The following is a 13914-nucleotide window of genomic DNA, read 5'->3' as shown; positions in this document are numbered from 1 at the left end:
TGGAGACTTCCCATCCTCATGTGGTTTCATGGGTCTCTGTGTGGGCATTTATGTGGAAAAAGGGTAAGAGGCATAGCATTGCATTCTAAACACCTCATTAATTTGGTCCAGATCTTGAGTTTAATACAATTGGAATTGACATTAGACATTATTAATATTTTTCCGTTGCAACAGGCACAGTGATTAAACAAACATTAAAGGATATGACTCTTGCCAGGGGGCTGGGTTTTTCCTGTCTCAATAGGAAATGTCAGATTGCCTCAGCTTTAATTGCGCACCATCTACTCTGCACACACGGACCAGCTCCCAGCAGGTCATAAACAGTGTGACAGGTGCGTAAGCAGATGAAATCTCCCGGGAACCGAAGGTTGACTCAAGGTTTGCGCAAATAATGGGGGAGGAGGCCGACCGTGGTTGCTCCCATCCCTAGTGTTTATTTTCCCTGTAATCCCTGCAGATAGTGCCCAGATGCAGAGGACCAGTCGACATGTATTAGAAGCAGAAAGACACACGATTGGATTAGTTGGCACATGCTGCTTCATAACTTCACTCTGACTGGAATGAGTCTGTATGGCCTGGAGAGAGACATCTCTTCTCCCTGTCATAGAATCTAGCTGGAGGTTGATTGGGTTTGTTCATAGCATGTGATTTACGACCGAGCCTGAGGGGCAGAGGTTGTAGACAGAGTAATGGTCACGGTCCTGCTGATGGATCCTGCAGGAATATGTCAGATCACAGATCTGATTGGAAACTTAATAAAGGCTGGATCATTTGTCAGTAAGAGAATGACAGTTGGAGACCAGGACCGCACAGGAATGGCCACTGTGGTGTCTTTTGTTTGATTCAAAAGTTAGTGCTAAAATTGATGTTTTGGATGGAAGCTACTTTTACTTTAACCAGAATTTTCCTGTGACAGTGAGTATTTTTAAAAATCACAAATAGAAGTTTCCTTCCAATCTAATGTGTTTACTTATGAACTAGGACAATGGCACTAAAACCACTCCAAATTCCAATCTCCATCCTTTCCTAGATGAAAGTGTGGTCATGAAAGCCACATTTCCATCAACACTTTTGTTATAGTACCCTTGAAACCTGTACCTAAGCCTAAATAGATCTGTTTAGTGTTTTCAGCACAGACAGTATTCTTAATTGTTGGTGGGGTTGTTAGCTGGGCTTCAGGGCTAACATTCACTTTTCCAGCAGTTGGGGAACCAGCAGTCAAGACTTTTCTTGGTCTTGAAAACCTGCAGCATTTATTAACTGATACACTGTAATCTACACTGAACAGTAGCCCCATTCACACTGTTGTTTGAGTGCGGGGATCCTGCACCAATTCTCCGCATCCTCATCTGTGTGAAAGTCTCAGATGCGGCGAGGGGTGAAATTTCGCTGCGCCTCTGATGCGCCTCCAGAGGTAGTATCAGAGGCGCAGCATTGGCGAACCAAACCAGTGTGAATGGATAAGCTGGCGGCGCGGAGTGTGGGCGTGTCGGTCTGATGGTGTTCACTGTGTGATAACTATACAAGTCCTTCACTCAACAAAATGAAGAGAAATGTCCCACAAAGCAGTGTTACAGGACCAAACAACAGTAACGTAGTAACTGGTTGTGTCTTTGGCAACTTATATGAGGAAATCTCTGTCTGACCGACTCTTTGTCACATTTCTGCCCGAAAAACAGCGTCTGTCCGCAGCAAAAAACTTTAACTCACCATGTGTTTTTCTCCTTCCACTATTGTGTTGTTATAGTTAGTCTTGAAAAAAATCACAGCGACGGTCAGCCCTCCAGACCGAGACTTCAGTGAACCTTCCCCCAGAAAACAGCGTCCCTCTCCACGAGTGAGAGAGTCAGACTCGTCCTGTTTACTGATGGCGATTATGTATTTTATGTAATTTGGAGAAAAACTTAACTTTGTCACTTTCCAGGATGGGTCAGGATCTCAATCACAAAACAACTGCATCCATATGATCATAAACAGGAGGACCCCGGGGGAAACACGTTGAAAAAAACACACACGTCATCATCATGATGTGTACCACCACGCCTCTTTTGGAGCAGCAGCGCCGACTTTCTGTGTGAATTACACACTGGTTCGTCTTTACGCTGGAGCTGCTTGGCTATGTGTGAATAACCAACGGCGGAGAATTGGCGAACCACCGCTGCGCGATAATGCAGCGTCTGTGTGAAAAGGGCTAGTTACTATCAAATTAACAGCTCACTGCTCTGCTCAACTTCACTGTCACTTTTCTGCCACTTGCTCTCTCTCACTTGCTTAACCATACACTCAGTATGCTAACACAATAGAGGACAGCAAATGTTTCGTGTTCTCTTTCTCCATATGTGTTTTGTTTTTTTAAAAAAACAAACAAAACAAAAACAGGAATGTTTGGGGAATGGACATTAGAGCACAGTCAGGAGAATAATTGTGTTGCTCCGAGTCTCTGACTAATCAGTGGTCTGCAGTGTTTTAACCTCACCTTTTAGTAGAGGCTCAGCTCTCCTGGAACCTCAGCGGACAGGTGAAAACAGAAATGGAAAAAATGGACTGTAATGGGGTTGCTCTGTTGGTACCATCCACCACTTCTGCCAATATAAACGCAGAAAGAAAAGTTGTAATTTGTAATAGACTGAACTGGACTGCTTGGTGGAAATGCAGATTATGTCATTGATGCAAAGGTTGATGCAATATATAACTGGATATTTCAAAATCCCCCCAAACGCACTTCATAAATGTTAGGACTTGCGACAAAATCAAACATCACAGTATTTTTAAACCAAATACCTTGAAAAAAAATGACATCATGTTACTGTAATGCCGCCTTTACAACCAGGAAACCACAACACGACATAAAATGGCAAAACAATATGCTAAATGTAAGACAGAATATAGTCCAATATCACGATAACAAAATAATATTGATATATTGCCCAGGCCTACAAGAAACCAAGCCCATCCCATATTATATGTTTTCTTGTGGAGCTGAAACAGCAGTTACAGACAGTAAGTCTGTAACTTAGTTTTTCAACTGAAATTGCCTACGCTACCTTCAGGCAAGAACAGAAACGGCATCAGCAAGTGCAGATGTAGATGTTGCTAATGTGCGCCATCTACAGGCAAAGAAATATGGTGATTCTGTCTTGAGAAGATGCTCTTATCTGCTAAACGTCGGACTGTAAGTTTGTGAGTGAGTTCCAGTTACCATGAGCTCCTTTGCATGAAAAAATTGTCAATACATTGAAGAGTGACAGCTGACTGAGTTGTCATCTTTGTAAAACTTGCTACTATTGACACAGAAGCCTGGCTTGAAACAAACTTATTTTATAGACCTATTCATAACCTCACTCATAAATGTTGCATTTTAATGGCAGACACATACTAGGATTAAACCAGAAAAAAATTCTAGAGCTGCAGGTGGTCAGACAAATGAAACAATTTGAAGATGTTGCTGCAGAGTTTTTAAAAGTGTACTCACAATTATCTTTATAGACGTTACGACCACTAAAACATTACTAGCCCTGTCAAGTTCCTTATCATGTTAGTGACTATATTTTAAGATATAATCTGGAACATTTATCCACCTGTCATGTCATGTCATGTCCACCAGTGTTGACACAGATCAAAGCTGCTGACAGGGAAAAATATCCTCTTTCAAACAGGTCAATGTCTTTCCACAACTTCATATAATTCTCCAAATATCATTGTAAAAATGCTTTATCTAATTGCATTGTGTTCCTTTCATTCTGCATTTCTGCCATCATGTGTCATCACATGGAAGGAAATGGAAATAAATTTACTGTTTGCTGCAGATGGCTGCTTGTTTTCAATATTAGAGGGCTGTTAATGAGAGCTTTTCATATGCACATGGGCCACTAAGGGACAATAAGATAGAGTTTACTGTCAAATTTAATGATTGTTTATCAATTAATATTTGGATACTTGTGCAAAACTGAATAAGAGCTGAAGTGATGAGTCGATCAATCAAAATTATCTCCATCTATTTAGTTTATCTATTAATTGTTATAGCCATTTTTTAAGTAAACTAGTGAAAAATGAGAATCCTTCTCTGGTTGCAGCTTCTCCAATGAGAAAGAGAGTTCTCTGGTTTTCTGTGTTTTATATCATTTTGAACTGAAATCATTACTCAAGCATCACTTTTGAAATATCACCTTACGAAAACAGAAGAATCACAAAAAATAAAAATGAAAACGGCAATAACAATGGAGCAAACATGTTATAATTAGGAGAATGTCAGAGTCTATAACATTTAAAAATTTCTAGTTAATGCAGCCCTAATGTAGAATTCAGTTACACCTATACATTTTATAAAATACTTGGTGCTGGCTCATTAGAGAAAAGTTCTACAGATATAGTATGATGAGCCAATATATAAATGTGAGGGTGGAGGTGAGGCACCCTGACTCGGTGCCAAACATTTGGTTTTAGTTTGTGTCTATATGAGAGGAGACAGAGGCAACCAACTGAATGTTGAGCTGCTGACAGTGTTTGACAGATTGCTCCCAGCAGCTGATTTTCCCCTGCACATGACAGATGGAGTGATCATTCATCCACCAATCATTGGAACATTTAATTGATGAAAGCTTTTAACCTGGCTGGCTTTTTTATCACGCAATTAATGTCAGAGTGGAAACAATTGAGAAGTGAGTGAAACCGCTGTACACCCTGGTTTCCTGTTATTTTCATTTCTTCCTCGGTATCACAGACCTCTCTCACCAGGGCTTCATGAGGTGCAAAGTCGCCCTCATTATTAAGTGTTGATGTGGTTTGGTTTCACCGTTGCTCCATGGAGAGCAGCCTCAGCCTCCACTGCTTCCCCTAACAGATCAATGAGAAAAATATCCTGTGAGAAGGATACAATGTCAGTAACAGGAGAGAAGAGCCTCAATTAATTTAACACAAACACATTTCAGGCCCGGTGTAAGGTGTAACATGACACTGCTCTGACTCTCAACCGCAGTTTATCAGTCAGGCATTCGTAACACTTTACCTCTGAGGGCACTACAGTTTAAAGCTTTAGGCCGTTCTCCATTTTGTCCTTCCTTGATTTTGAAAGGTATATCAATGATGTTAGGTAAAAATGATTTAAGACATAAATACATGAAATAACCCTGATAAAACAGCCACACTGCAAGTGGCAACATTGGACCACAATACAATGTACCTGCTGAGTTTTTGGAGGAATTCTGTCCAGCATAAGGTTAACAATTTATAAGTAACAGCAGTGATTTAATTATAAGTATTAAATGTTCACACTCGTATATGGACATTTCTACACATTTTTATGTAGACTTTCTATTGGAATTATTTGTTTGCTTATTACTGAATCAATCAGACTCACAAAGTCTTTCAACATATTGCTACTTTCATTCAAACTGTATTTTTACATGAAGCACACGTTACTCATTGTATAAGAAGAGTGCTATATAGTGCTGATGATATTGGTGACACATCTGTTGTTTTTTTTCTCACCTTCCACCTCTGTCTTTCTCACCTTCTTTCACTTACTGACTTTGCTTCCTTTCATTTCCTGCAAAACTATCTGTTCTGTTCACTATTATCAATGATCATATATTTCATCAGTTACTTAGCATACTGTTTAATTTTTTTGTTTACTTATCTCTGCATCTTTCTTAGCAGTTGCTGTTTTGGTAAGGTTTTCTTTGAACGTCATTATGTTAAATCTCAGTGAGACAAACCTGGCATGCACTCAACCTCACAGATTGATCATATCTTACTGCAAAAAGTGAATCAGAAGTTGGACTTTCCCTTTAAGGGCAGTTGCAGCAGCCTTGGGGAAACAGCAGGCCCCTGTTGCACTCCCACTAATAAACCCAAGGTGTTGGCAGTCTGGCATGCTTTGTGACTTCCCCCTCCCTGTAACACTGAATCACCAAGGAGAAGACAGAGATGTGAGATTGCGTGGGTGGGCTTGAAGAAAGACAAAGCCAGACGACAGGAAAAGAAATAAATAAACATTGTCAGATGCTGCACTGTAAAGACTTTTGTACAGTATTTACACATTTTCTACATTCCTCAGTCACAGTGCAGGGGGAATACTTGAAGCATTTATCTGCAGCTTAGTCTTGCATGAGCTCCCTCTCACAAGGAGGCTAATGCAAGGAATTAGCTGTAATGTTTTGTTGTGAAACGCTCCTCACTTGTATAACTACCAGTTAACAGTCGAGGATGTTTGCTTAAAAGCAACAACAGCCACTTGGCTCATTAGGCATGAGTAACCCACTGAGAAGAAGTTGGCAACATGGTGTCGGAGGGGAAACAGATGGTAGAGTGATGCATTGGCCTACCCTGGGCCAACCTGGTTAAACAGATTCAAATACAGTACAGTTCCCTCTTTGAAACAGGAACATTCTATTCATTTGGCAATTCTTTGGAAATTAAGATGTAAACAAGATTACATGGCCTGTTTCTCCAGGAGATGCACTTTGCACCTTTAAAGTTGAGCAGATTTGACTCATTGAGCATAATGTGTGCGTAAAGAAATATAACATGACTAAGAAATGACAACAAAAAAAATTAAAATATGGATATTTTGTACTGTACTTTTCTGATTGTGTGCAAAACCTGAGACTTAAAGGAAAAGTTCACCCAAATATGAAAATTCAGTCATTATCTACTCGCCCCCATGCTGATCAAAGGCTGGATGAAGTTACGTAGTCTACAAAATATTTCTGGAGCAGCTGGGCACTTTCAAAATGTAAAAAAAACAACATAAAAAACATAAAATGGCTCTTTACAGCTTGTCTGGCATAATCCAAGTCTACTGAAGCCCAGTGATCCCAAATTTATTTAAAAAGATGTTATTTTCTCCCTGAGCACCTCGTCAAGCTCATGCACCCACATCAAATGGGGTGCGCGCCATCTTTTAGCTTTGCAGCTACAGTGAAAAAAACTTAAAAAAGGGTAGGAAGTAAATAACATCTTTTCAAATTCATTTGGGATCTCGTGGCTTCCAGAGCAAGTCCCTATCTACTTCAGTTGTTTAGGAGAATGCTGCAACACTGTTTTGCTGTGACACTCTGGAAATGTTTTTGGATAATGTTTACCAAACTTCACCCGACGTTCCATTGGCATGGTGGTGAGTAGATAATGGCTGAATTTTGAGGACGTTTTTTTTGACGTTGCTCAACTTGTTTTTTTTTTGACGAAGTTTTCTTTTTGATACCAAGTCTAATTTCTAGAAAAAGGTTCTTAAGATGACGATGATCAATACCAGCATTTTTGGATTTGATCTGCCAACAGCTATCCCCCCCAAATTCAGTATCTTTGAATTCAGTCTATTTTACCTAGGGATGCGTCAATCTGACATTCAGTCTAGGTATCAGTCCGATATCGGCCAAAATCACTGGATCAGATATCTGAGAGAGGAAATTGTATATCTGAATCTTTACCCTAACAAGTATTCAGTGATTCTCAAAGCATTATGTCAGGGTGGGTCAAACCTCTCCAATAGCATTTAGATTATGGGATTCCCATGTTGGCAAACCATAATGGAGATAATGATGGATGCAATAGCTTTTTACGATATTAGGTAAATCCTCCTCTTGAATTTCTGTGATACCATCATCATCAAAACCTGCAGTCTTTGGAAGTAGTAGCAGTGTCTTCTTCATTTCTGTTTAACATACTCATTTCTTCAAGTTTTGTGTGTGGTTTTGTCAGGGCTGGGCACAGATGGAAATTGTTGATTGCTGCCTTCGTCAGCAGTTTCTGCTTGCCAAAGCTGTACTCTGAAAAGCATTTCTAAACATAGCTGAATGTGAAGCTCCCCATGCATCGTCAGACTTCCACATAGTCCCAGGACATTAAATACTGGGAAGGAACGAATTTGATAATTAAAACTTGAGACTTGAAAACATGATATCAAACAAAGATGTGTTTTGCATCATTCTGTTGTGCTCTGCTCCAACTAAGATGCATCCAAGTCTCTTAGATACCATGAAGGGGAAGTCAGCTACACAGGATTCATTGCTCTGCTGTGATGAACAGCAGTCTGTGACATACTGGTGTCAGAGTCCCTGCTGTGGCAGGACAATGCTGACAGAGCCTGTTAACCACCAGGTTCATGATGATGTGGAACGTGTGTAAACAGACAGCAGAGCAAATAAGTTGACTGGATTTCCTTGTTATGATTGTGTGGTTAAAACATTTGCACACAAACCATGCATACAGCATTTCAGCCCTGTTTCAATGAGTTCTATGAATTAATCGGTATGCATATAAGTGATTCAGGTAGGGCCAGGCGAGACCTAAAAATAAAAACTCTGACATGAAAAAGTGGTATCGACCCATCCCTAATTTTACCCAACAAGTTTTCAGTGATTCTCCAAGCATTCTTGTTGTTAGTGCTTTGAATCGAAATGTCTGAACAACTCATGGATGGATTGCCATCAAATTTGATACAAACATTTATCACTTACCGTCTGGAGCCACGATAATTTGTCCAGATCAATGGTACTGTATATGACCAAACTAGTGACATCCGTTTCGGCCTAAACTTTACTCCGTGTGTTAGTGCTAATTAGCAAATATGCTATCCTAAGGTGGTGAACACAGTTTAAAATATACTTGCTAAACATCGGCATGTTAGCATCATCACTCAGAGCATGTTAGCATACTGACATTAGGATTGTGCCTAAATAATAGCTGTGTCTAAGAGCATCACAGAACTGCCAGCATTTCTGTTGACTCTGAACTGTGTAGTAAGAAAGTTTGCAGCCTTTTCTTCACAATTAGTCAACTAATTTTAAATATGTGGATTTGTAAGTATCCCCTTTTCTCCAATTAGAAATGCATGTACTTGGAAATTGACCAACAATGATTACTTGGCCAGGTGCTTTGGCATCCTCTGTGTGTTTCAGCTTTGATATTTCAATTGAATCTCTCAGTGTCTCATAGTTGAAGATAAGTTCTAACAGTGTTCCTGCAGCTCACACTGGTTGCTAAAGGTCAAAGGTAATAGGGTTGTAGATGACTCACTACCCACCACTATTTCCAGTATTTTGATCCAGGTCAGGCTGACCTAACAAGAAACCAGCAGGCCAGGCTTGCTCTCGTTCTTCACCCCCTACTCTCCCAGCCAGGCCATTTGTTCAGGAAGGTGGCTGTGTCTGCAGGGCCAGCATGGAGAAAACCCTCCAACAAGCTTTTACTTCCCAACAGCAATGGAAAAGCTGTAAGCCAGCCCACTGCGCTGTGTAGAATTTATGTTCAGGAAGTGTCTGTCTGTGTGGGTTTGTTGTGCAAGTACACATTGCCCTGTCTACAGAATGAGTTTGTGGGCATGCATGTGATAATTAGAGGCTGAAGGCGAAATGTCACAGATGATGTGCTACCAGAGGGTCAAAGTGATCTAAAATATGGAAAATAGAGCTATCTTTAGTTAAATTCATGTTTTTTCCCCCTACATTCTCAAGTCTCTTGTCAGCAGAGAGTCTTAGTCATTTATCTTTCAGTGGGTATTCAATTCTACCCACTAACTCTTCATAAAATGTCTGTGTGACAGAGTTTATTTAGCTTTTCTGGTGGCTCTGTTGTCATAATTGTGTTTGAAGCCATTATCTGTCAGTTTTGTGATTCAAGGCTTCTCTGTGAATAATAATAATAAAAAAAAAGCAAAGTAATGTTGGCCTGAGTTCAAAATGCCTGTCATATAATGAGATGTGGTAAAATCTGGGACATGAAATGCTACTTTTGATTAGGTTTTGTTACTACCTTTTCTTGATGAATGTTGCCCTGATGTATCAGAACCAATTGTGCCTTCTCTGTTTTGTGCCACAATGCAGGCCTCATGGAGCTGGGGACTCGGCGCCTGCTTTGCACAAGGGAGCTCGATCCATGCCCGGTTCCCAGCAAACAACCGTAAAGGGTGGGAACCTTTCTTACCCTTCAGTTCCCTATTCCCAGACCCCTCCCGTAAATTGCCCCGTGGTGATATTGTCTTCTCCCGTCTGTGGCCCGCAACATGATTGGCAAGCTGAAACAGAACTTGCTGGTGGCCTGTCTGGTCGTCAGTTCGGTCACAGTCTTCTACCTGGGCCGCCATGCCATGGAGTGCCACCATCGTATTGAGGAACGCAGCCAGCCGGGTGGGATCCTGCCTCTGTCAGCACTGGGGGGCAGCATGCGGACCACCTTACGGACAGGCCAGAATCTCAGCACGCCTTTTGTTTACAACAAAGACATGCCACTCATCTTCATCGGTGGGGTGCCTCGCAGTGGAACCACGCTAATGCGAGCCATGCTGGATGCCCACCCCGAGGTGCGCTGTGGAGAAGAAACCCGCGTCATCCCACGTATTTTAGCCATGAAGCAGATGTGGAGTCGCTCAGGCCGGGAGAAGATGCGGCTGGATGAGGCCGGTGTTACAGATGAGGTGCTGGACGCCGCCATGCAGGCCTTCTTGCTGGAAATCATTGTTAAACATGGAGAGCCTGCCAACTTTCTCTGTAACAAGGACCCTTTTGCTCTGAAGTCACTTTCCTACCTGGCCAAGATCTTTCCACGTGCCAAGTTTGTTCTCATGATTCGTGATGGCCGGGCTTCAGTGCACTCTATGATCTCACGGAAGGTGACCATCGCTGGTTTTGACCTGGGCAGCTACCGGGACTGTCTTACCAAGTGGAATCGGGCCATAGAGACCATGTACACTCAGTGCCTGGAGGCAGCAGACAAATGTCTACCTGTGCACTATGAACAGTTGGTCCTTCATCCTGAGAAATGGATGAGGACACTGCTGAAATTCCTTGACATTCCTTGGAATGATGCCGTCCTCCACCATGAGGAGCTCATTGGGAAAGCTGGAGGAGTGTCCCTCTCCAAGTAAGTAATGCTGACATCTCATACAACATTTCCTCTTTCCTTTCCCTAGACCAAACCCCAAGCATGTTCTCTTGTTCTGTACTCATACTTTAAAATTGGGGAAAGCCATGACCCGCCCTACTCTGCCTCTGATTGGCTAACCCTGATAATTTTACCCCAACTCTAACAAGCTCCTCATACCAAAACCTAACCAACCCAGCCAAAGAAAGCAACAAGTACAAGCCAGTGAGAAGCGGAGCAGGACAGGTAATGCAACCCTGGGAAAAAAAAGGAGGACCTTCTGAAGAAAGATTGTGAATTATCAGTGTCTGTTTAAGTAGATGGAATCTGTAGACTGAGAAGTCAAGTTTAGTTGAACTTTTACGTTTCATTGTTTGCACTATAATTGTCGTAATTTTAGCCATAGAGTTAAACACCACTCTGTCTATTGTCACTGTGTCTTTGATCTGTCTTGTTTGTAGCTGTGGGAGAGACTTGCCCATGTTGTTAAGTCCAGACAGAACTCTTTAATTTCACAGTAATTACAGCATAGGCCATCATGATGCCTTTCAAGAACATTTTCTCGTTAAGCAGTTCCCCCAAGCTGAAATGGCTCCATTATCCTCTGTTTCTTTCTTTTTTGTTGTATTAGTGTTGAGTGCACTACCTTGTAAAATGGGGGTCAACCACTGTACGTTTACATCCAGCACCCTAAAGTCGTTACTCACAGTGAATCACAGACTGAATCACCATCCATCAACTGTGTCATGCTGTGACTCATTTTCACTTATTTTTGTGTCTGAGGTTCCTTGACATTTGGACACTGAACCTGTTTGGAATGCAGTGTCAGGAAACAAATATATCCAGTGTTGATGCTGAGAATGAGCAAAGGCTTCATTTATACTAGATGTTTCCACTGCAGATTCATGAACTAGCTCATCGCTGATGTAATGGTGGTTAAATAAATATTTGCTGTTGTAAGAAATTGTGATTTGTGCCAGCCACACATGCTTCACATGCGAGGCTGGGCCTGCCATACTCTAAACTCCCAGTGCAGTTGAAATAGGCTGAAACATGCCCATGCCTACTTTGCTTCAGACTACTTGGCAGGGAGGGGACAGAAAATATGGATTGACTATTAGCATGGAGAAAAATGACATGTAGTTAGCAGGCTGTCAAGTTGTAGGTATCACTTTCTATTTAATCTCAGTTCCTGTGGGCCTTGAAAATAAACGGCACCTCTGGCCTTGAAATATATCCTTCCCATGTTTTCACAGTCTCCAGACTTTCCATCATTACATTTCATTTGAAAATTAAACATCATACTGCTGTGCACAGCAAGGAACCTACTCATTAGTGACTTAAAACACATGAGATTATGTCTGCACTACTGTACTGTGCACAGGTTTTCCTAATGTCCCTGCCTGGTGTCAGAGTTGTTTTGATTTCAGTGATTTGGGAGGTTGGCCTCTGGAAGTCGTTGAGGAAACGCTGAAGGGGTGCAACCTCATTCCTTGCTTCTGTCTGCCCCCTCTCTGCTACCACCCTTTTCCTGCCACGTAGCACCAGAACACTCACCATATCCTCTGGAGACATTTGGTTCACGTTTTGTTATTGTCTGCATATAAAAACGCTCATGGTTTTTATTAAAAAGCTTTGCATTCATTGAGCAGTTTTCCTCCAAATGCCTTTAGCCTTTACTGCACTTCTTTAAGAACTCATCCCACTTCCTCTGTAGTGAACAGTGAGGGTAGATTTCCTTCCTCAGGTTGGAAATTTGTAATTGGCTACATATTTCATTTATCTTTCCTTCTGTTTGCCTTTTGCGTTTCATGACTTGGATCTGTTGGACTATGGGAAGAGATAAAGAGGCAGCAGGGATGATGTAGAGCAGAGGTCAGCATTTCATTTCAGTTGTGGGCCAGAGTCTTACAGGCATGGTGTAAAACTATATAATAATAGTAATTCATTTAAGAATAACATTGATTTATAAAACAGGATTGTATCCATGGGCAGATGTCATGTTTCCCCTGAGTGAGTGAGTGAGTGAGGGCTAACACTGTTACTACACTGCCCTTCTCAAACAAACAAACAAACAAACAAACAAACAAACAAATACATAGATAATCAACATATGTTTATATTAATTTTGCCAAAATGGACTCACATACACAAAGGTATACATCGCACTGGGATGTAAATTACCCCACACAACACACATTGGATCATTCAGTGATTGTTGAATTCAAGTAAAGCTGCAAGGATTATTTGATAAATTGATAAGTCAATCAACAGAAAATTAATGAGAATTTTTTTTGTTGATCAGTTATTTGTTTTGGCCGTTCTTTTTACCAAAATTCCAAATATTCTCTGTTTGCAGCTTCCACAGTGTAAATATATGCTAGTTTTGGACCGTTGGCTAGACAAAACTGAAGCAAATTTTAACACTTGAAGACTTTTTTCTTCTTTTACACACGTAACATTGATTGATTGGCTCTGAGCGCTGCCAAAACACAAACCTACATTAAATACTATGTCTTGTGTAGACATAGATGGATCACTGAAGCTGCTGCTACTGCTTTGCTAATGTGCTGCTCACGCTATGCCTCCTACATAGACATGATCCATCAGTATTAGGGATTAACTGATATGGTTTTGTCAAGGCTGATCTGGCTACTGATTATTAGTAATAAAGGAGACTGATAAGCGATATTTGGAACAGATATATGTACATTTGGAGTAAAAATTTGTCAAAAACCATTGATGGAATGTATCTAAGCACACTTTTTTTAAGTACTGTACTTTTTTTTTTTTTAGGTACTTTGAGTATTTCCATTCTCTGCTATTTATACTTTCACTCCACTACATTCATTTGATAACTTTAGTTTGGTTACTAGTAGTGTAACAACACTAATGTGTTGTGGGTCGGACATGGAATGAAACCACAGAGTGGTGACTGCAGACAGAGGATGCTGCATCAGAGCCAAAGTAGCACATTTTTAAAGTAATTTATTTTATTAGCAATTGGACAAAATTTGATTGCTTCTTCTTTGGGTTTGTAACAAATCCCTTGTGGTC

The 13914-nt window shown here is 41.0% G+C and overlaps 1 protein-coding gene across 4 annotated transcripts in view; it reads left to right on the top strand.

Annotated features, from left to right (window-relative positions):
• Positions 1-13914, top strand: part of tpst1 (tyrosylprotein sulfotransferase 1) — a 52753-nt gene that overhangs the window by 7095 nt on the left and 31744 nt on the right. For 2 of the 4 annotated variants that reach the window (XM_073487807.1, XM_073487790.1), the window contains exon 2: positions 9822-10857. In XM_073487807.1, coding sequence (XP_073343908.1) covers positions 10001-10857 — 857 coding nt within the window. In that variant the 5' untranslated portion in view covers positions 9822-10000. Of the gene's footprint in view, positions 1-9821; positions 10858-13914 lie in introns of those variants that run through there. The other 2 variants (XM_073487816.1, XM_073487799.1) reach the window with 1 other exon arrangement.

Source organism: Pagrus major, chromosome 2, assembly GCF_040436345.1.
Source record: "Pagrus major chromosome 2, Pma_NU_1.0".
NCBI lineage: Eukaryota > Metazoa > Chordata > Actinopteri > Spariformes > Sparidae > Pagrus > Pagrus major.
The sequence above is the reverse complement of the archived record's forward strand: the minus strand, read 5'-3'. Positions and strand labels throughout refer to the sequence as shown.